At 58.5% G+C, this 21,201-nt stretch overlaps 11 protein-coding genes across 11 annotated transcripts; 6 read left to right on the top strand and 5 right to left on the bottom strand.

The window, feature by feature from the left end:
• Window positions 1–1,187: 1,187 nt before the first annotated feature.
• On the top strand, window positions 1,188–2,250 carry SPSK_07720 (uncharacterized protein; the record flags this gene model as incomplete). The annotated part of the gene is made up of 2 exons (XM_016734377.1): window positions 1,188–1,272; window positions 1,310–2,250. The coding sequence occupies 2 exons, from the start codon at window positions 1,188–1,190 to the stop codon at window positions 2,248–2,250; spliced, it is 1,026 nt and encodes a 341-aa protein (XP_016591675.1).
• A 207-nt stretch (window positions 2,251–2,457) lies between these two features.
• SPSK_07987 (peptide-methionine (S)-S-oxide reductase) lies at window positions 2,458–3,099 on the bottom strand (the record flags this gene model as incomplete). The annotated part of the gene is made up of 1 exon (XM_016734639.1): window positions 2,458–3,099. The coding sequence occupies one exon, from the start codon at window positions 3,097–3,099 to the stop codon at window positions 2,458–2,460; it is 642 nt and encodes a 213-aa protein (XP_016591674.1).
• Window positions 3,100–3,771: 672 nt separating this feature from the next.
• Window positions 3,772–8,460, bottom strand: SPSK_06875 (WD repeat protein; the record flags this gene model as incomplete). The annotated part of the gene is made up of 1 exon (XM_016733548.1): window positions 3,772–8,460. One exon carries the CDS (start codon window positions 8,458–8,460, stop codon window positions 3,772–3,774), a length of 4,689 nt encoding a protein of 1,562 aa, XP_016591673.1.
• Window positions 8,461–8,793: 333 nt separating this feature from the next.
• Window positions 8,794–10,575, top strand: SPSK_07312 (benzoate 4-monooxygenase cytochrome p450; the record flags this gene model as incomplete). Its single annotated transcript, XM_016733976.1, has 3 exons — window positions 8,794–9,055; window positions 9,106–9,141; window positions 9,194–10,575. The coding sequence occupies 3 exons, from the start codon at window positions 8,794–8,796 to the stop codon at window positions 10,573–10,575; spliced, it is 1,680 nt and encodes a 559-aa protein (XP_016591672.1).
• Window positions 10,576–10,845: 270 nt separating this feature from the next.
• On the top strand, window positions 10,846–11,392 carry SPSK_08033 (uncharacterized protein; the record flags this gene model as incomplete). The annotated part of the gene is made up of 2 exons (XM_016734684.1): window positions 10,846–11,157; window positions 11,216–11,392. 2 exons carry the CDS (start codon window positions 10,846–10,848, stop codon window positions 11,390–11,392), a joined length of 489 nt encoding a protein of 162 aa, XP_016591671.1.
• A 123-nt stretch (window positions 11,393–11,515) lies between these two features.
• SPSK_07418 (uncharacterized protein) lies at window positions 11,516–13,111 on the bottom strand (the record flags this gene model as incomplete). The annotated part of the gene is made up of 1 exon (XM_016734081.1): window positions 11,516–13,111. The coding sequence occupies one exon, from the start codon at window positions 13,109–13,111 to the stop codon at window positions 11,516–11,518; it is 1,596 nt and encodes a 531-aa protein (XP_016591670.1).
• Window positions 13,112–14,318: 1,207 nt separating this feature from the next.
• Window positions 14,319–15,472, top strand: SPSK_07669 (aldo-keto reductase; the record flags this gene model as incomplete). Its single annotated transcript, XM_016734327.1, has 2 exons — window positions 14,319–14,378; window positions 14,462–15,472. The coding sequence occupies 2 exons, from the start codon at window positions 14,319–14,321 to the stop codon at window positions 15,470–15,472; spliced, it is 1,071 nt and encodes a 356-aa protein (XP_016591669.1).
• A 963-nt stretch (window positions 15,473–16,435) lies between these two features.
• On the top strand, window positions 16,436–17,089 carry SPSK_07983 (NADPH-dependent FMN reductase; the record flags this gene model as incomplete). The annotated part of the gene is made up of 1 exon (XM_016734635.1): window positions 16,436–17,089. One exon carries the CDS (start codon window positions 16,436–16,438, stop codon window positions 17,087–17,089), a length of 654 nt encoding a protein of 217 aa, XP_016591668.1.
• Window positions 17,090–17,884: 795 nt separating this feature from the next.
• Window positions 17,885–18,619, top strand: SPSK_07934 (short-chain dehydrogenase/reductase SDR; the record flags this gene model as incomplete). Its single annotated transcript, XM_016734587.1, has 1 exon — window positions 17,885–18,619. The coding sequence occupies one exon, from the start codon at window positions 17,885–17,887 to the stop codon at window positions 18,617–18,619; it is 735 nt and encodes a 244-aa protein (XP_016591667.1).
• Window positions 18,620–18,940: 321 nt separating this feature from the next.
• SPSK_08046 (glutathione-dependent formaldehyde-activating protein) lies at window positions 18,941–19,464 on the bottom strand (the record flags this gene model as incomplete). Its single annotated transcript, XM_016734696.1, has 2 exons — window positions 18,941–19,303; window positions 19,387–19,464. The coding sequence occupies 2 exons, from the start codon at window positions 19,462–19,464 to the stop codon at window positions 18,941–18,943; spliced, it is 441 nt and encodes a 146-aa protein (XP_016591666.1).
• A 475-nt stretch (window positions 19,465–19,939) lies between these two features.
• SPSK_07649 (uncharacterized protein) lies at window positions 19,940–21,128 on the bottom strand (the record flags this gene model as incomplete). Its single annotated transcript, XM_016734308.1, has 2 exons — window positions 19,940–20,921; window positions 20,983–21,128. The coding sequence occupies 2 exons, from the start codon at window positions 21,126–21,128 to the stop codon at window positions 19,940–19,942; spliced, it is 1,128 nt and encodes a 375-aa protein (XP_016591665.1).
• Window positions 21,129–21,201: the final 73 nt, after the last annotated feature.

Here is a 21,201-nt window from a genome sequence, read left to right as displayed (position 1 = left end):
AGCAACAAGTCTTTGCCACAGAAATACTGGCCGACCATCGCAGGATACCAGGCAAGCGGCGTCTGCTCGTTCTTGGGTCTGTGCCCCGGGAGCCAGCAGTCCGCAGCGTTGGACACTCTCAGTGAATTGTCTTGGCCCCATCGCGGGTTGTCTGGCAGCCCGCGCGACAACCTCATACTAGCCACTGGTAAGAGCATCGGAGCAGAGACAAAAGAGTCACGCAGCAACCTGAATCTGACACTTGTATGAGTGAGAATGCTTCACAGTGTGAAAATATCAAAGGGATCAAAACGAGGGAAATCTGGGCGGCGAGGGGAGGTGCAAAGAAAAAAACAGCACTTGAGGCTACGGTGCCATGTGAATGCAAAACTCGTAATGACGTATGTACATGGTCGAAGCGAAGTATTTCACTGGTATTTCATATCTTTTATTTTTAATCTCTTTAAGTTCATCTTCCTCCATATCGTTACCGTAGACAGATTATTTGTATGATTTCGTTACGATCTAATAAGCGACTGCGTTCCTTATTTTGTTTTTACTTTATTGTTCCTTTTTCTTCTGACTACATTTTTATTAATTGCCATTGAATTTTTTTTTTATTTTTTTTTCTGTTCTTTATCCCATTACGATTTGTTTTGGTACGTCTAATCTTGAATTCAACTTAATTTTACACTGAAATATTCAAATATTCTCGTAATTTTTAAACCAACTGTTTAATGGTCATTCATTTCGGTGATTTTGAAAACATGTCATGCCACAACGATGGCCTTCGCCGAGACGACCCGACGACCCGACGACATCGTGGACACTTCTAGAACCTGCAGTGAATCGAATCGCACAGTGTCTTGGCGGTTTGGGGAGTCCAGTAAAATGCCGTTTTTTCCCGGCAATCGTGCTGTTTCGCGCTGTTTGCACTGTAATTCCAGTAGCAGCAGCCCTGTTTGGACTATTTCCGGCGCGTTAACCCCGCAGGTCCTTGGCACGTGAACAGCGCCGATGACTTAAGCAGCCAATTTGCTGTATCTTTTGTGGCCTGCACGTCATTGCGGCGTTTGCCTTCCCACTTTGCCATCAGCATATGCGCTGATGAAAGTTCCTATTTGGAGCCTTTTGCTTTTGAACGGCGATTTTGCCCTCTTTCATCATCGCCATCACTACATCCATCAACAAACCATCACAACCACACCATGATCGTCTTACCGCCCGCCATGGGCCCGACCGCACTGCGGCGCCTGGCGCCTCAAGTCGCCAAAGCGTCGCCGTCGGCACTGGGTATGCGCGCGTTCCACCAGTCGGCCGTCAAGAACAGCTTCTTCACGTCGCGGACGACCATCGCCAACGCCGCGAAAAAAGATCTCGACAAATACCTCCTCGACCCCCGCCGCCTCCCTCCTGACCCGCCTTGCGGGTGCCTCGCGGTCGTACTACCAGCAGACGCATCAGACGGTGGCCCAGGCGTCGCCGATGCGTAAGCTGCTGGTGGGCGGCGCCATCTTTGGCGGCACGCTGATGGCCGTCAACATGGTCTTCAACCGGGAGACGCGCGAGGATGGCGGCATGCCGCTGTTTGAGCGCGAGTACCTCAACAACACCTTTCTGCACACGGGCCTCGGCGTCGGCATCATTGCCATGTCGGCGCGCGCCATGATCCAGTCGGGCTTTGTGTTCCGCATCATGACGGCCAACCCGTGGGCGGTCGGCATCGGTGGATTGGCACTGTCTTTTGGTACCATGATCGGCACGCGCGCCATCGACCCGGATAACTACCTGCCCAAGTACGCCCTATGGACGGCCTTCAACGCCACGCAGGCTGCCTTTGTCGCCCCCCTCCTGGCCTTCGCCCCCGGCGCTCTGCTGGCCCGTGCCGGCCTGTACACCGTCGCCATGATGGGCTCGCTGTCGATTGTCGGTGCCACGGCCAAGCAGGAGAAGTACCTGTACCTGGGCGGCCCGCTGCTGGCTGGCTGTGCCATTGTGCTGGCGTCGGGTCTGGCACCGCTCATCATCCCGGCGACGGCGGTGCGCACGCTGGCTTTCACCGAGAACATTTGGCTCTGGGGCGGCCTGGCGGTGTTTGGCGGCTTCACGCTGTACGACGTGCAGAAGGTGCTGTACCACGCGCGGCTTGCAGAGCGCGGCGTGATCAAGCGCGACCCGGTCAACGAGAGCATCTCGCTGGAGCTGGACTTCTTGAACATTTTCATCCGCATGGTGCAGATTTTGATGATGCAGCAGAACCGGCGGAAGTAGGGGAGGAAAGGCATAGCAGCTTTTTTGGCCCAGATAGAATAGCTTAGCAGTCGACAGACGCTGTACAACAATCTCAATTCAATTCATACTGACGCAAGCAAAGATACTGTGGTGATATTATGTCTATATGTTCAATTTTCCTCGTGATTACCAACAAACAACTGAGTTTCCCATGTCCATCTTTCTGCCTCGCAACGCGTCCGCACGTCACTTCAGTGCGGGAAACGACCGCACGTAGTGGCTCGCGCACACGTAGCCGTCTGGGTTGTTCACCAGGTACAGCTGATGGTAGTCCTCGGCGTCCCACCACTGCTTCGCCGGCAGGATTTCGGTGATAATCTTGCCCTTCCACCACTGCTCGTTAGCCTGCGCCGTCACCTCGCGCGCAATCTTCTCCTGCTCGGCGTCGTGGAAAAAGATGCCGCTGCGGTACTGCGTGCCGCGGTCGTTGCCCTGCTGGTTGCGCGTGGTCGGGTCGTGCATCTTGTAGAAGAACTCGAGCAGCTGCCGGTAGCTGACTTGCGCCGGGTCGAAGGTAATTTGGGTCGCCTCGGCGTGGCCCGTGTTGCCGCTGCACACGGCGCGGTACGACGGGCTGGCAGCGTCGCCGCCAATGTAGCCGACGCGCGCATCGTACAGGCCCTTGCCCTCAAAGTGCTTGCGGTACTCATGCTCGACGCCCCAGAAGCAGCCGGCGGCGACCGTCGCCTTCTGGGCGCCTGCGGGAGCGCTGGACGCCAGCGCGGCAGCAGCGGCCGCGGCAGCAGAGGGCTCGGCGGCAGACATGTGGAAAGAGGAGCGGAAGCGGGTAGAGAGGCGGGCGAGGGACGAGGGGATCGAGAAGCCCATGAAGGTGAGTTGGTGATGGATGCGATTCGTTGAGGTGAATTGGAGTGCGCTGGTTGCTTGTGCTGAAGCGAGCTCGGTCTTGATTGACTTGATGTTCAATTGCCAGCGAATCCGGGCATGTCTGGGGGATTATATACGTCGTATGTAGGAATGTCAAACGTCAAAACGGTCCAACAAGCCTCGACCGGTTACTGCACAAGCCGAAACAGAGTGTATTCGCCATACGCTATTTGCCCCAGCAGTCCCGTCGTGAACAACGAATGACAAATTAAGCTGTTTCAGTGGGGTAGCTTGTAATCTTATGCCGTCAAAGCGCCACAACAGGGCAGTGCCAGGTGCCCAGCGGTTCCCTGTACTGAGTAAGGCGGTAATGCAGCTAGGGCTTTTTGCTCACAGTTGGGCCAGGCCTTTCTCTCAGCGCCAACGACTGTTCGCGCCGCCTGGAATATTTGTAAACTAGTGGGCAAAAATTGGCAATTTTGATCAAGTCATCAAGGACCGCGTTGGCTTCTAAACAAACATAAAATAAAGATAACACATACAATACAAAAAGAATACAAATACGTCGTACAACACATGAGAAATACAAATACATGAATACAAATCACAACCCTCCGTGACCCCCCAAGTTCCGGTAAATGCAGTCGCTCTCCAAATGACATCATTGTTCACTCACCCAGTCCGGTCGTCTGTCCCGGCAAACTTGACGCTCTTGCGCCGTTCACGTTCGCGTGGCTCAATGGGCAAAGGATAGTTGGCACCGCTGCCGCCGCTTCCGGCCAAGACGGAGCTGCGGCCGGGGCTTGAGCTGAGGATTGTGCGGCCAGAAGCTGTGTCGCTGGAGCGACTGCCTCCACCGCCCGGCCCTCGCAGCGACTCCCGCACCATGTCGACTGCCCGACTTTGGCCGACTTCGTGGCCGTCCGCGCGGACCCGGCCCGAGTCGGGTGTGGGAGCATCGTCCGGCTCCCTGTCGGTTTGGGGCGTACTGCTGCCCGCCACCGCCGACGGCAGCAGGTGTGCCGCCCGCGACGCCACCTCGTCGCTCCGCTGCGCAATTGTCTCGGTCCGCCACTGGCCGGGGAGACACGCATGGCCGCACCCGTCGAGCGGGCAGCAGCCGTCTGAAAACTCGGTGCCCGTGCCAGCGTCGGGGAACGGTGGGAACGACCCGAGACGGGGGCTGCCGGCCGGTGCGTCCTGCGCGTGCCACTCTTCGAGACACGACAAGTGACCGCCGTGGCTGCAGCCGACACAGTACCACCACGTAGAAAGCGCGCCGCCGGAGGACGTCCTGCTCTTGTCGTCGCTGCTGTTGTTGCGCGTGAGGTTGTCCACTGCCGCCACGTCGCGGTGGCCGCACACCGCACAGGGCGCCATGACGGTCTTGCAGCGGTCGCACCGCCACAGCGACTCGGTGCCGCTTCCGCTGCCGGGGCTGTTGTGGTCGACTTCGCGGGGCTTCTTGCAGGTGACGCAAATGTACGAGGCCGAGACATTCTTTTTGGCGGGGGCCACGATCGACGCAAAGTCGGCGTGGACGCCCCATTTGGACAGCTCAATGTTGTTCGTCGGAGCACCCGTCGTCGACGGCCAGCCTTGAACGCACAGATTGCGCAGCAGGGCGGCCTCCAAAAAGAGCTTCATGCCCATGAGCCGGGCGTGGTGCTGGCGCAGAATGGAACGCGCCTGCAGGGGATCGATGACGTCGTCGGGTACGAGCGGCCCGAGCAGCAAGACGATGGCGGACGCGTGCAGCGGAGACGTGCGCACTTCAAAGGCCAGCGCGCGCTCGACAATGACGTAGGGGTTGAGCGCAGCGTTGCGGTCAAAACCACTGGCCTTGCCGTCCTTGGTGGGAAAAGGGAACGGAGGGTCGTGCGGCCAGGGGAGGTAGTCGCGGTCGGTGAGGCGGTCGGTGTCGACGTCGGCATCCCCTTTATCCTCACCGCCCTCGCCGTCCTCGCCGTCCTCACCGTCCTTGCCCGCATATGCCATGGGGAGAAGGTCGGATGTGGCGACGCTCATATTGTCTTGCCGCGACGAGGCGCTGCGCCGCAGGGTCGGCCGCTTGCTGGTAAACGAATTTGTCGGCTGTTTCGGGTGAACCTGTGGGCCCAGGAGCGAGTTGCTGCTGCTCTCCGTATCTTGCGAATTTGTGCGGTAGTATGTGTCGCGCGTGACGCCGGGCGTGGAGAGTGTCGGGTTGGACCCGCTGCCGCCAAACTCCATCGACAGCAGCGCCCTGTTCAGGCGCAATAGTCGCGATGATGAGGCAGCCGACGACGCCAGCACGTCCTTGTCTTTGTCGTGTCTCGGCTTCTCGGCGTGTCGGCCGCGCGAACGGCTCAACGACTCGTCGGCCAGCGCGTTGTTATCGCTACGTCCGCTGCGTCCATTGCCGTTCTGTTGGCCATGGCCACTAGGACCACTGCGGCCACGGACCTCAGAGGTGCTGGTGGTCGTCGTGGCCAGACTGCTGCCGCCGGCACCCATGAGGTCTCTCTCGTCGAGTGCCGGCCCCGAAGCCTGCGAAATTTCAAAGATGCGGCCACCTGCACTGTCGGTCGAGTCTTGTCGGTGAAAGTCGGGCGGCCGCACAGGTGAGCGCTCTGTGAGCGACGTGATGGACGGGCGACTCGTGGGCGGCGGCCGGGCTGTGGCGCCGGGTACGTCGATGGCGCTGGCCATGGCCTCTGTATCGTAGAAATCGTAGCCCTCCATGCTCGATATGTGTGACACTTCGCTGTCGTGGCTGGTCTCCGAGACGGGCATGGAGTCGAGGTGTCGCCGGCGTGGCTGGTTGGTCAGGTAGTCTCGGTAGCGAGCGGGTGGTAGATTGAAGCTCTCAATGTCGGATGGCAGCCCGTTGCTCGCACTGTCGTAGCTGCTGGCACTGTTTTCGTCGGCAGCGGATGCGGATTCCGACCGATGGTCAGTGCCTGGCTGATAGTGATCGCCGCCACCCCGGTACGCCTGGCCGGACACTGGCCGCGCCAAGGGCGTCGGCATGTTGGAGGTGCTCTCAATCTCTTCGGCGAGAAGCGAGCGGACAGGCAGTGTGCGGCTGTTGCTGGCTGTCGGCACGAGCGTCGACGTGCCATGGTCGTCGGAGGATGAGAGGGACTCGAGTGTGCTGCCAGAAGGGTCGCCCGAGGGCAGCCGCTCGCCACGAATCTTGATTTTGTCCGTGTTGTCACTGCTGTTGTGGTGGTGGTGATGTTGATGTTGGTGTTGACGGTGTGTTTCTGACGACCTAGTCGTGTGGTAGGTGGCTCCCTCGAGCCGCCGCTCTTTGTGGTACTGCGCGCGTTTCCGGAAGAGCAGGTCCATGGCAAACGCAATGATGCGCCAGACCTGCGCCAGGCGGAAGTGGCTGACGTTCTCGGCCGCGCGCGCATATGTGTCGAGAATGGACGCCACGCGGTCGGGCAGTGGGACAACCGTGCCATGACGCACGTAGGCGGGCAGTCGCTCTTCCAGCGTCTCCAAGTAGATTTTGGCGAGGTAACCGTAGGCGTCCTTGCGCGCGGCCGAGGGGATGTGGCCAATGGCCATAATCTGCTGCGGCCGGAACGCACCAGTGGCGCGCAGCGAGTATTCGAGTGAGACGGTCAAGCTGTTGTTGCCGGTGCTTGTCTTGCTGTTATTATTGCTGTTGCTGCCGCTGCTACCCTCTCGACCACTGTTGTGGCTATTGTTGCTGTTGGCGGAGCCAGGGTGACCCGACGACGGCGGAGTCGAGCCCAGATGGTGGACGGAGCTGGCACGCCGCTTGCGGCCCAGGTTGCGGCGGCGTGGCATGAGGAAACCACGCACGACATCATCCTCAGAGTCGCTGCGGCTGATGCTGAGAGCAGGAGCGGGCGAGGTCGGGTCGGAGCCGTGCGACGACGACAGAGCAGCCGCCGCCGCCGCGGCAGCCGTGGCGGACGGCAAGTCCTTGTGAACCGACGCGAGCACGCGCGGTCGCGACGGCAGCGGTCGCTCATCGAGAAACGTCAGCACGTCGCCAGTGGACGAGAACGCGAGCGTCGAGACGGCCGTGCGGTCGATGACGCGCGGCGCAAAGGCCATGTCGTTCTGGCAAAACAGGCCATCCTCGCCGGCGGTCCATAGGAACTCCTGGTCCTTCCACAGCAAGGCCGACGGCGAGCACTCGAAGCGCTCGACAGTCTTGTAGGGTATGGTCGGACGGGCCAGGTCCCAGACGTGCGCGGCATTGATGCCCGGCCGTTTGGGGCCGCTGACGTCGTAGGACACGGCGACCTGGGCGGCCCGCAGCCCTTGGCACGTCGCCGACCACTGGCCGGGACGCCACGCAGCAGCAGCAACAGATGCCGGCGTATGCAGCGTCCATTTGGGCTTCTGCCGCTTGTCGGCCGTGTTGGAAAAGTCCCAGACATGGCACGCCTTGTCGACACCGCCGGTCAGCAGATGCTCGCCGTCCGGGTGCCACGACAGCGACGAGCAGGCCTTTTCGTGCGCGGTGATGCGCAGGACAGGCGCCGATGGCTTGCGAATGTCCCACTTCATGACGGCACCCTGCTCGGTGCAGCAGGCGAAGTAGAAGCCCTGCTTGGGCGACCACTGCACGGCGCGCACGTCGGCGTTGCACTTGAAGGCCTGCATGGGGCGAAACGTGGGGCCGAGGCGCGACGCCACAATGGCCCGCGTGTCGAAGCAGCGCACCATGCCGTCCTGGCTGCCGGACAGCAGGTATGCGTCCTTGTAGGGGTTGATGTCGAGGGCGTTGATCTGCCGCGAGTCCTCTTGCGTCTGGACGAAGGAAATGCTGCCGCCGGCGTTTCCGCTGCTGCCACCCAGCTGCGACAGATCGTACTGGAAGATCTTTCCGCGCAGACAGGCGGTGAAGATGTGCGTGTCGTTGCGGCCCGTGCCCCATTTGACATCGCGGATCGACAGCTGCTCGGCGACCGACGCCGTCGCGTTGGCCCGCGGGGACGCCTGCGCCGTGATCAGCGTGCGCAGATCAAACGATTCGCGAATAGAGACGTGGCTGTCGGTGCTGTCGCCACGCTCGATGCGCACCGTCTTCAGGACATGGCGGCCGGCCAGCACGGCGGCACGGCCGTCGGGTGATTTGTCCAGCGCCGCAATTGGCACGCCTGCCTGGAACGCGGCCTCCTGGGGCCCGCTGGGGCGATAGAGCAGCGGCACGGGTGATGTCGACGGTCGGTCACGAAGGTGGCCGTGCTGGTTATGTTGTGATCGCATGTGCTCGTCATCGTGGTGTCCCGCATTCGAGGTTAGGTTCGAGTTCGAGTTTGAATTCGAGTTCGCTGTGCCGTCATGGTGCTGCTGCGACAGGCCCGCCGGCTTGCTGAGGAGCTTGCGCATCTTCACGGCGTCGGTCGGTGTACTGCAGTGGCCACAAAGGGACCATGGCGTGCGCTATGTGTCGGCCATACGTGGTGGCGGTGAATGGTGGATGGTTGAAGGTGATGACCAATTGGTGTCGCGATAGCTGCGAGGCTGCGAAGCTTAGCTTCAGTGAATCAGTCGCCAGTTAGCGCGGTTGTGAGCACTGTTTGATTACTGTGCATTTAGTGCGCTTAGTTGCATAACGATTTTCGAAGCCCAAATTTACAGCATCAACAGCCCTGCAGCGCTTGCAGCTCTCATGACTCTCCAACACACACAACTCACGACTCTCGGCGGGGCTGCCAAACGATGCCCACCGTGCTCCTCTTGCTGCTGGGCCTATTCATTGTCGTCGCCGCTTCGTCTATGCGCCGGCTCGTGACCGGAGCCCTCGCCAGCATTCCCGGGCCCCGATTTGCTGCCCTTTCTCGCGTCTGGTACGCATACCAAGTGCGCAACGGTCGGTTGCTGCAGCTGGCGAAGACGCTGCACAAGAAATATGGCCCGGCCGTGCGCGTGGCCCCGAACGAGGTGTGGTTTGACTCGCAAGAGGCTTTTCGGGTGATATACAGTGAGTTCCCTAAAGTATGCAATACTGTTGAACGACCGCTAAATAAACAGACCCCAGCCATGGCTTTGATAAGTCTGACTTTTACTGTACGTGCGACACCTTATCCAGCCCTTTTAGAACGCAAACTGACTTAACCAGTATCTACCGTCTTATTCCACCCCGATATGGACTGGCGGAAGCCGTCCGAGCTCAACTTTCCCGACACCTTGGACTTGCTGTCGGAGCGCGACATGAAGCGCTACCGCCAGCAACGACGCCTCATCGGCCCTGTCTACCACGAGACCAACGTGGCCAAGTTTGGCTCGGCTGTGGACGGCGTGCTGGACCGAGCAGTTGCCGATCTACGGTCGTTGAACGGCGCCGAAGTCGACCTCAAAGAGTGGATGCACATTGTGGCCGTCGAATGCTTGGGCGCCGTTGTCCTGGGCTGGTCGCCCAAGTTCCTGCCAGCACACTCCGACTTTGGGTCGAGCAGTGCCAGCTACTATAACTGGCGCCGCAAGAGCGTGTTTGGCCTGTTCCCTGGTTGCGTTGTCGCCGAGTTTCTGTGTGGCGGCCGCGGCTGGGTGATTCGGCCGTTTGCAGCCGTATGGCGCCTGGGCTACGAGACGCGGGCCGGGTTCCGCAACTTCTTCACGGGCCTGGGACAGCGTGTTGCCGCAAGGGTGCGGAAAGCAAAGCGAGCCGCGGCGGAGGCGGCAGAGAAGGCGGAAAAGGCGGAAAAGGAGGGAAAGGTGGCTGGTCAGTCTTCTCCGACACCCAAACCAGCCAACCGCGACCTCATGGCCGACCTCATCGACCTGCACCGCACGAAGCCCGACTTCAACGACACCTACCTCCGCCGCATGGCCATTACAAACTTTGGCGCGGGCCACGAGACCATGTGCTCGGCATTGACTGCGGCCGTGGCCATGATTGGCTCGCACCCGGACGCGTTCCAGACTGTAGCCGACGAGGTGCGCGCGCTCAAGGGGAACAATAAGACTATCTGCTCTGCCCGCGATGCCATGGCCAAAGTGCCCTTTACTGCAGCCAGCATCAAAGAGGCACAGCGGCTCCACCCAGCAATTGGCATGTCGTTATCGCGCGTGGTCCCCGACGGTCCGCCGGTCGAACTGCACGGGCATGTCTTGCCACCGGGTACGATTGTGGGGTGCAGCCCTCCTGCGCTGCACCGCAACCGCCAAGTCTTTGGACAGGATGCCGACGAGTTTCGACCCGGCCGATGGCTTGACGCGCAAAGGAAGGAAGAATTGGATCCCTTGCAACGGCGGCTGATGGAGCGCATAAACTTGACATGGGGCGGCGGTGCACGCACGTGTCCAGGGCGCTACCTGGCCGAGCTGATCGTGTACAAGGCCGTCGTGGCTCTCGTGCGGAACTTTGACATTGAAGCGACAATGCCGGCAGAGGAGGATATCCGGTATTACTTTTTGGCCATGCTGAATGGTGCGAGGGCACGATTTCATATCAGAGACGCGGGGACCAGGCGACGAAAAGACAGCTTGAATACCGTGTAAATCAAACAAAAATAGTAAATCAGATCTAAAGTCACTTGAATCGACAGAGTCGTGGTATCCTTGTCCAAGGGGAGCACAACTGGCGACGCAGATGGCAGTAGACGGCTCTTGACGCTTATCTCCGTCTCGCTCGGGCCCACAGCGCCGTCTGCAGCGCCGATTACACTAAGACGGGCCTTTCCTTAAGAGTCACAGCCTCAACTTCACACCATCCTCTTTCTTATTCTCTCAACATCAACATAAACATTACTCACCCACCCACCCTTCAGCATGTCCACAAAGCCTCCACCGAACCCCCGCGTCGGCGTTGCGGCCATTGTCAAGAACCGCAACGGCCAATTCGTCCTCGGTCGTCGCAAGGGTGCACACGGCGCCGGAAAATGGCAGTTCCCGGGCGGCCACCTCGAGTTTGGCGAGGATCCATCCGCCTGTGCCCAGCGTGAAGCTCTGGAGGAGACTGGGCTGGCAGTGACACCGCTTGGCATCTTGTCCGTGACCAACGACATCTTTACTGCCGACAACAAGCACTACATTACAATTTTCGTGCTGTGTCTACGCGATGACGACTCAAAGGAGCCGGAGGTGAGCCAGGCTTCTCCTTGTACTACTCCCACTGCTGAACGTCACGCTGACGGTACAGAACCTTGAACCGCACAAATGTGAGGGCTGGTACTGGAAGGACTGGTCGTTTGTGACGGAGCTGGCGCAAAGAGGCCCGGACGCGCCCGACGGTGTCTTTTTGCCCATTGTCAACATGGTCAAGCAGCTGGGCAATCCGCCGTGGGTTTCGCTAGATGCAAAGGAGACGTGCAGGTAAAACGACGAACCGGTTAAACGAAGAAACGCTGTGTCTATGTATATGTAATGCTGGATATCATAAAAATGCCTAACGACCTAAAGTACAATAGAATCTACACATTCCCTTTCCGCTGCCCGCTGCCTACTTCCTGTAGTAAATCTTCTTGAACTGAAAGTGCAGCTGCAAAATGCCCTTCTCAAACACGCTCCGGAAGCCACGCTCCCGCTTGGCGCTGTAGTCCCATTCCCGGTCGACGATGCGGAATGCAATGTCCTCGTATGGCGGGCCCGCCGAGAACCGGATCAGACACGTGTCCTCCTCTCCCGCGGGCGCAAAGGACTCGCCCTTGCGCCGCCCGCCTTCGCGCGTAATGTGGTACGTCGGTGCCTTGGTCTTGTCGATGAGCTCCGGGTAGAAAATGTTGAACTTGTAGCCCTGCACGACTTTGGGCGGCGGGTTGTCGTGGTCGTAGTGCGTCTGGTTGTACTTGTTCCACTCGTAGCCCATCTGCACGCGGTTGAAGTAGCGCGGCTTGCGCGGCCGGTACTTGTCCGACCACTTGGGTGCCGACGCCGTGGGCACGACCTCTTCGGCCGCAAAGATCTCCTCGTTCTCGCTGACGCCGCGCGCGACCTCGCGCTCGTACAGGGCCCGCGTGGCCTGCGAGAAGTCTTCGCTGGCGACCGCCGAGAAGCGTTCGGTGCCGGGGGGCGGGGCCTCCCCACCAGAAGCGGCGGTTGTCGTCTTGGTCACGGCAGTGGACGGCTCGCCGTCGTCGCTGTCCTTCTCTTCCATTCCGGCCTTGTCGTCGTCTGCGCCACCCCCCGCCGCTGCCCGTGCTGCTGCCACCTCTTTCCGCAGCGCCAGGCGCTTCGCCCGTGACGCATCGTTGACCACCGCCAGCTCGGCCTTGGCCTTCCACACGTGCAACCGCTTCAGCATCTGCTCCCAGTGGTCCGTCTCCAGCGTCTCGTCCGACCGCAGCTTCGCCTCAATCTTCTTCTCCATCTCTTCGAGCTGGGCCAGCGTCTTGGTGTGCAGAATCTTGTCCACGTCCGTCAGCACGACGTCGGACGCCTGCCGCTGCAGTTGTTGCGCACCGTGTCGCCGCTCCCGCCGCTCGTCGCGCGCCGCCCGCACCAGCACCAGCACCGCCTGCCAGTACCGGCGGTTCGCCCGCCGCTTTTCGAGCGTGCGGAACGACTTGATGTCCGCCTCCAGCTCTTCGAGGGCGGCGTCGTCGGCCGATGCAATCACGGCGTCGGGCAGCGGATACTCAATGTCGGCGTCCGTGTCCTTGTCGTCAAACGTGTCGTGGTCCTCGTCGACGAAGCGCAGGTTAAACGCCAGCAGGTCGATTGGCTTGGCCCGCCGCTCGCGCACGCGAATGTCGGCCTTGCTCTTGGACTGCTTGAGCACAAACGAGTCTTCTTGCGCGACGAACCGCTCCGAGAGCTGCTCTTCCGTCATGTACTTTCCGCCGCCACGCGCGTCGCCAGGACCGCTTCCGTTGTTTCGAGATTCACTCAGTCGAGACCGGGAATCGCGCGAGTTGCCGTGATACGGCTGTCTCGAGTTGGAGCCGGAGCTGTAGCCGGAGCCGGAATGCAACGGGCCAGGGGAGTAAGGCTTCGCGATGCGAGTGCGGTTGTCGCGTCGGGGACCCGTGGGGTCGCGTCGTTCGGGAGACCGCCGACTGCTGCCGCCGGCAATCATTGCTGCCCGCCCAGGATCCATTGTCGTCGGCCGTGATAGTGGTGTCGAGATGTTGTTTGGTAGAGTTGACAAAAGAGAATGGCAAAATGGTGGCAGGCTACAGCCGATAAGATACAGCGCACGTTTAGCGCCTGAGAAGAATTCGGAGGTCAAAATCGGCTAACTGCATGGATTATGTCAGCAATAGCAAAACGCTTCCGATGACCTGTTGCGTTGCACGTTTTCATGGTGCTTTCTTCAAGTACAATAGGGTATTTTTAAGAGAAGAAATCTAGTATGTTGAGGTTTGTTCTCTTCTTGTATTTCATCGCTTTTAGTCTATTTGTATGTTACATTTTTCGTTTACAATGTCAAGCCGAAGATAATATACGTCGTGCTAGAACGATTTAATAGATCTCAGTGTAAGGAATCGAACGCATCACGTAAAGCTTCAACTTGAAAATAAACAGATAAGACGTCGAGGTTTGATATTTATCCCAGATTACGAGTGTATATGTTCTATATATTTGCGCCTTATCAACATCGACCTTGCTAGAGCCAATGGCTCACAATCACGCCGGTCGCATTGCTTCGTCGGAGGTTTTCTGGCACACCTCGCGTAAAACAATCTTCTTTGGCTTCGGCATTTAAAGCTTAACTCCCTTAATAACGGCGCTTATCTGCAACGTTGTCTCCTTTGATGACTCGTCTCGGTATTCTATTGTTATTTGGTGCATATTGCTGCGCACTGACCTTGCCAGTTTCTGGTTTGACAGCACTTTCGACACCTCAGTGCCTTGGTGACCCGACATCTGTACTTTTTTTGCGCGCTCTTTTGCGGCACGTGTGACTTGGCTTGACTGACGTGACAAGCTCCCCCGCCCACATACCGCGAGCAATGGCTCCGAAACGGCACGCGAATTAGCCGAGCGACGCCATCGAGCGGGCGTGCCCCGCACGGGCATGCAAGCTTTGGACAAGCGGCTTGCCAGATGATGCCAAGATGGAACTGAAAACGGGGGCACCATACAAAATACCTCCCACGCCAATACTTGTTCATTCCTATGTCCGGATGACAAATGTGCCGTTCTCGGACCTTGATCCTGTATAAAGGTGAAGGCTCCCCATGTTTAGTCGAGTTGAAAGTCCTTTTGTTTGCTTAAATTTTGGAACCCCGGTTTCATTTGTGTCCTGTCGTCTTCTGAGCACACGTTCCCACAACCGATCAACCAACTGAACAACCTCCATCATGTCGACCGCTGTCGAGAAGCTGACTGCCTCAGTCGAGGCCACCAAGGTCGACTATAAGGTGAGCATGCCTTTGCAATAACAAGCCATCATAGTTTCACGACCACAGATCAGACTCTGACCGAGTTCCTTTCCCTCTCGTAGCGCCTCGGAAAGAGTGGTCTCCGCATTTCGGTGCCGGTCCTCGGCGCCATGTCGATTGGCACTCCCGACTGGGCACCGTGGGTGCTCGGCGAAGAGGAGTCGCTGCCCATTTTGAAGGCGGCATACGACCGCGGTCTCAACACGTGGGACACTGCCAACGTGTACAGCAACGGCGAGTCGGAGCGTGTGATCGCCAAGGCATTGAAGACGTACAATATTCCCCGGCGCAAGGTACTCCTCTTCACCAAGCTTTACAGCACGGTCGCCGAGGACGTCGGGATACGCACCATCTTCCACGCTGACGCGATCAAGAAGAGCAAGGACTATGTGAACCAGGGCGGTCTGTCGCGCGCCGCCATCTTCCACCAGGTCGAGGCGTCGCTCAAGCGGCTGGAGACGGACTACATCGACCTGCTGCAGATCCACCGCTTCGACCCCAACACGCCCGGCGAGGAGACCATGGAGGCGCTGCACGATCTTGTGAAGAGCGGCAAGGTGCGGTACATTGGGGCGTCGTCGATGTGGACGTACCAGTTTGCGGGCCTGCAGCACATTGCCGAGTTGCACGGCTGGACCAAGTTCGTGTCCATGCAGAACCACTACTCCCTGCTGTACCGCGAGGAGGAGCGCGAGATGAACCGGTACTGCACCGAGACGGGGGTCGGCCTGATTCCCTGGGCGCCCCTGGCGCGCGGCCACTTGGCACGGCCTCTCGCGCAGTATGGCCAGACGACGCGGTCGAGCGGCGAGGCGGCCACGCGAGACGGCCTGAGCGACGCCGAGAAAGCCATTGTGACGCGCGTGCAAGAAATTGCCGACAAGCGCGGGTGGACAATGTCACAGGTGGCACTTGCGTGGATCAACAAACGCGTATCGAGTCCCATTGTGGGCCTGAGCAGCATCGCACGGCTGGAAGAGGCGACGCAGCTGCAGGGCAAGGAGCTGACTGAGGAGGAGGAAAAGTATCTGGAGGAGCCCTACAAGCCGGTGGCCATCCAGGGGCATTCCTAGATGACGAAAACAAGTAGTTAGGGAGACTGATGAGATGGTTATAATATATAAAGAAATTCGGGGCCTATATCTTTATGCATAACTCCAAACGTGACGCGGCACATAATGAGGTCAAGGAATGGGTGTAAGCGTGATGTCTTTCAAGATACCATGCCGCGTCGATGATACAGCTGTGCTGGTTGACAAAAAAAAAAAAAAGTTTGTTCTCGGGAAAGCTTAACGCAATAGCTAGGCATCCATGAAAAGGCAGCATGACTTAACAATGTTGATGTTGACGGACCATTGGCCATTTGATGACGATAAGATGGCTTGTAAGAGAGAGGACCGGACTTTTGCGATAACTGAAAAGTCCGTGCGAATTGTCCGTTCGAGCCATTTGGTGATTGGCTGGGAGGATACCATTGCCGCCCCACTGGGCTTCGCTGGACCCCGCTGGAGATTACGGAATTTAGTGATGTAGTCATTCGGCCGACTATGCCTGGTGTTGGCTGTATTGAGTAATTTCGACAGCTGTGGCGGACTTGTCCAGGGTGCTTCGGCTTCTAACCGGCGCTGTCATCCAAGTCCAAAAGCCGTCAGGCTATAACGGTTCGAGAAGACACGCTTTTTCCAAGAGCGCGTCACGGCCTGGCGGCGATTTCATGATTCACTCTTCCAAGTCACCGTTTGTGTTGTCGTCAACTTGCCTCTGAATCCCCGTTGACGGCATATAAAAGCGTCAAAGTCTGTCTTTGGTCCCAAGCAAGAGAACAGCAGCCAGACTCACCTCCATCACCACTCCAAGTCATATCTCTTCACTCTTCGGACCCCGCTTTCCTTGTCAGCCTCGTTCTGACAGGTACACATATACACACACTCCGTCTCACGCACGGGTGCACCACCTGCAGCCTTGCTTACAACCCCCATTTCGCGCCATTGGCCGTCACATCTCAGCCTCGTGCCGTGCTTACAACCGCATCCACCATGACTGTCTCCAAAACTGTCCGTGTCGGTGTCATCTCTGGCTCCACGCGTGTCGTCCGTGCCGGCCCTCAGATCGTTGCCTGGGTTCGCGACATCATTGAAAAAGACCTCAAACAAACACCTGCGCCGGGTGGCGTCGCTCTGGAGTTTGAGACCATTGACCTCGGCGCCCTCGGCCTCCCGCTTCTGGACGAGCCGGGTATCCCTGCCCATATCGGCACCGCCGAAGGCTACACCCACGAGCACACCCGCGCCTGGTCGCGCCAGGTCGCAGCCTTGGACGGCTTTGTTTTTGTCACCGCGCAGCACAACTGGGGCATCCCCGCGGGCCTCAAGAATGCGATTGACTATCTGTACAACGAGTGGCGGGGGAAGCCGTTTATGGTGGTGACGTACGGCGGCCACGGCGGCGTCCATGCGGCGGCGGCGCTGCAGCTGGTGCTCGGCGGCGGCCTCAAGATGCTGGCCCTGAAGGAAACCGTGAACCTGACGTACCCGGGCAAGGACGTGTTTGATAAGTGCGCCCGGGGCCAGCCGCTGGGTCTTCCGCCGGCAGGTACGGCTACGATTTGGCAGGATCGACAGGAGGACATTGCCAAGACGTGGCGCGAGTTGGCTGCCTCGTTGGCGACAAAGGCCGAGAAGGCTACGTGAAGGACGGCGGGTGCACATTCTCTCATATTGTCAGCGATTCGGGAAGAGCTTGTCTCTGTGGGTAATAGAAGAATGACAGCAGCAGGCGAGAGCGATCAGACAAGATAGTAATATGTACCACTATATGCTTTTGCCATCAGATATAATGAAAATTGTCAATGCTAGTAGGATGGCCGTCCAATTCGTCTGAAATCGGCCGTCGGGCGGACCAATTTGGAAGAACCTAATTGGCCAACATTTTCGGGTAGACCGAAATGTTAGTAATATTTGATGAGACGAACAGTTGGAGTGGGTGTAGGTGGTTTGTCATTTTTGTGCTGACTGGTGGTGGCTGTTCCGCCGCTACGTCGGCGGAAGTGAGTGAGGGCTTGCCATCCGTTTCAGTACAGCCCTTGGCTTGTCCGCACTCGTCCGCACTTACATACATTGACAAGAGAATGTCTTTATGATTCTAGCTCGTTTTGATATTGTTTATCCTCTGTTTTGTGATTGCTAATTCTTGGCGTCTTCGTTCGCTCGATTGATCTGAGAGGAATCTGTATGGAAACGGGTAGAGCATGAAGCTCGATTCGCTTGGAAATCAATGTATCTACCATGAGAGACGTGGCAGAAGAAAGGTACACAATGAATATGCAACAGGGAGAAAGGACGAATCGTCCGAGCCACTGCGTATATAAGACGTAGATGTCGTCGTTGTCCAGCTGGTTCTAGTCATCTCAACAACAAGCACAAACTGAATGCGAAGACACTCCTCAAAACCTCAACTTCAAGACAAACAACTCTCATTTAATCACTATGCCTCGCCTTTCTGGGAAGACCGCGGTTATCACGGGTGGTGCCACCGGCATCGGGTTTGCCACCGCCCAACGCTTCGTCGAAGAGGGTGCGTTTGTCTACATCTTTAGCCGCCGCCAGGATGTAGTCGACAAGGCCGTCAGTGCGCTGGGGTCTCAGGCTCGTGGTGTCCAGGGCTCCGTCGCCAAACTGGACGACCTCGACCGCCTCTACGCCACCATCAAGAAGGAGCGTGGCAAGCTCGACATCGTCGTGGCCAACGCCGGCACCGGCGGTCCACTCAAGCTGGGCGAGATCACTGTCGAGCACTGCGACGACACGCTGGAGACGAACATCAAGGGCACTCTGTTCACCGTCCAGAAGGCCCTGCCGCTCCTGGGCAAGGGCAGTTCCATCATTCTGACCGGATCCAGCGCGGGCACCACCGGATCGCCCAACTTCAGTCTCTACTCCGCCAGCAAGGCTGCCGTGCGCAACTTTGCGCGGACCTGGGCCGAAGATCTGATCGGTACGGGCATCCGCGTCAACGTGGTGTCGCCCGGACCCACGGCCACCGACCTGGCCAAGGCTGCTTTGGGCGAGGAGGGCCAAAAGGTCTTTGCGGACCAGAATCCACTGCGGCGCATGGCCGAGACGTCCGAGATTGCCGCTGCGGTGGCCTTTTTGGCGTCGGACGACAGCAGTTTCATGACGGCCAGTGAGGTGGCCGTGGACGGTGGGCTGGCGCAGATTTAAATTGGGCGTTGGCGAAATGGTGGACCAGGGGATACATGTTGGACCGCAGGGCAGAGCTGTTGCGAGGTATGGTGGTACGTTTGGGAAAATGTAGCTCAGGCAAGATGATCATAAGTACACGACCAGGAGAAATGTGTCATCTGCACAAAATTAGACGCTTCATTTCAGACCATAAATGCTTATATCCCAACGACGCCACACTCCAAATGATGACGTCGACCGGCGCATTCTTCCTACTGTGTCTCCAAAATCCTCACTCGTCTTCATATTCGGTACATTCGAAACCGTTTCCTCGAACCGAAATGCACATAGGCCCGTATCCTACTCCTTAGCAGCGGGCGCCTTCCAGGCCTCGTCAAACTGCACAGTGCCCTCGACCACCGGCACCCAGCCAGGCTTGCGCGACGTAAACGTCTCGCTGGCCGGCGCGAACTCGGCAAAGGCATTGTCGTCCATGACGCCCGCCTTGACCACGACGACACCGGCAAACGAGGCCGACTCGGTCCACAGCGTCGAGCTGCACTTGTTGCAGAACTTGCGCTCGACGGGGTTGCCGCTGCCGCCGGTGGCAATGTACGTCGTGGGCTCGCCGGCGACAACCTTGAAGTTGGTCCGGGGCACGACCCAATTGAGGCTGTAGGTCGACGACGTGGTCTTGTGGCAATTGCGGCAGTGGCAGAGGGCCTGGTGGAGGGGAAGAAGGAGGGGGAGAGGGGAAATAAATCAGTTCATGTCCTGCGACACTTCAACCGCCTACCCCAACTCACCACATGCGCAGGACCGCCCTGCACCTCGATCTGGACGGCGCCGCAGGAGCAGCTGCCCTTGTAGGTCTTGTCGGCCATTGAGATGTTGTTGGTGGGAAAAGTGCAGAAGCGCAAAGTGAATCAGCGTTTGTCGTGAAGTGCGCCCAGCGAGACACTTATGCACAGCCGGAAACGAAAGTTGGTCCTCTTATCGCCGCTGCTTACTGGCAAAGCGGGACAAAACGGGCCGACCGACGCAGGACAGGGGAACGCACGTGGATCCAGACCGCGCCGGAATAGGATGCCGTGGCGGGTGTGGGCAGCATATCACGGATGACAACCATAACGCGCAGAACGGGCGCCGGCAGAGTGTCGGGGCAACAATGTCTAGGGCATAGGATAGTTGTCGTAATTCAGGTTGATTTCGTTGAGGCCTGTGCATTACACCGTCCGCAGAAAAACAAGGATCGAGTCGTGACAAACACGTGACTTTAGGCATCAACGTGAGGCTTCACTACAAAGTTCTATCTGCTTTACGTTTAATAATTCCATTGTTAGGCAGAGAGACAGTTGCTTACACAGCTTGTTCTGGAATCTTGACAACAATGCGCCCCGTGACATTGTCCGTGCGGAGCTGCTCAATGATGGCCGGCGTTTCAACAAAGTCCCGGACCTCGATCGCGGGTGTGACTTTGCCACTGGCCGCCAGCTCGAGAAGTTCCTCCATCCGCTGCTCTGTGTCCACGGCAACACCCGTGACCGTCAACGACCGTGCCGAACACAGGGACGCCGACACGGGAAAGGTAAAGTCGTTGTGTGGCAGGCCAATGCTGACAATGATGCCCATGTTGCGGACCAGCCGCGGAGCTGTGCGGAACGCGTCTTCGGAGCCCGAGACGACCAGGACAGCGTGGGCGCCCTCGCCGCCGGTGATGTCATGGACGGCCTTCTCGATGTCGTCGTCAGACTGCTTGTAGTCGATGAAGTGGTGTGCGCCCGAGTCCAGACTCAGCGCGCGTTTTGCCTTGCCACTGTCGATGGCAATGACATTGTACCGTCCGGCGCGATTTGATGACGCGAGCTGCACGCCGAGATGGCCCAGACCGCCACCCGCACCCGAAATGACGACCCAGATACCGCCTTTATCGTCCTCTCCGCCGCTGGCCGGCGCCACGTGGGTGTCCACTTTGGCGAGGCCGCCCATCATGGTGAGACCGGCACACAGGAGCGGCGCGGCAGCCTCACTGGCAAGACCGGCGGGGATGCGCGTGGTGACATACCGCGCATCAGCAATGACGTACTGCTGGAGCGTGCCGGGGACGTGCTTGCCGGTGTTGCGTTGCCGCGGGCAATTGTTGGGGAACCCGCGGCGGCAGACGGAGCAGGGCTGCTCCGGTGGGTTGCCGCAGGCGCTGTAGAGCCACTTGACGCCGACGCGTCTGCCAAGGAGGGACTTTCCGAAGTCGTCGCCGGCCTTGACGACAGTGCCGATCCCCTCGTGGCCGACGATGTGATTGTAGACGCCCCAGGCGAGAAGGGCACGGATTTCCGAGCGACTGACGAGTGTTAGGAGGCGTTGCTGTCATACGGTTTCTGTTTGCTAGAGCTTACACCTACCACAGACCGGAATACTCGAGCTTCACGAGAATCTCGTTTGGGCCGGGCTCGGAAACGGGAACGTCGTCTTTGACGACGATGGTGCCCTTGGGGCCCGGGTTCTCAATCACGGCCGCCTTTTGTGTTTTGGGTATCTGGAAGGCCATGGTGGATGTTGGGTCCTCTCAGAAGATGGGGTTTCTCGATCGTTGGTACAATAAAAGAGTGACAAAACACATG

Source organism: Sporothrix schenckii, assembly GCF_000961545.1.
Source record: "Sporothrix schenckii 1099-18 chromosome Unknown Cont41, whole genome shotgun sequence".
NCBI classification, from domain to species: Eukaryota; Fungi; Ascomycota; class Sordariomycetes; order Ophiostomatales; family Ophiostomataceae; genus Sporothrix; species Sporothrix schenckii.
Note: the sequence above shows the minus strand (reverse complement) of the source record. Positions and strands in the feature narration are given on the sequence as shown.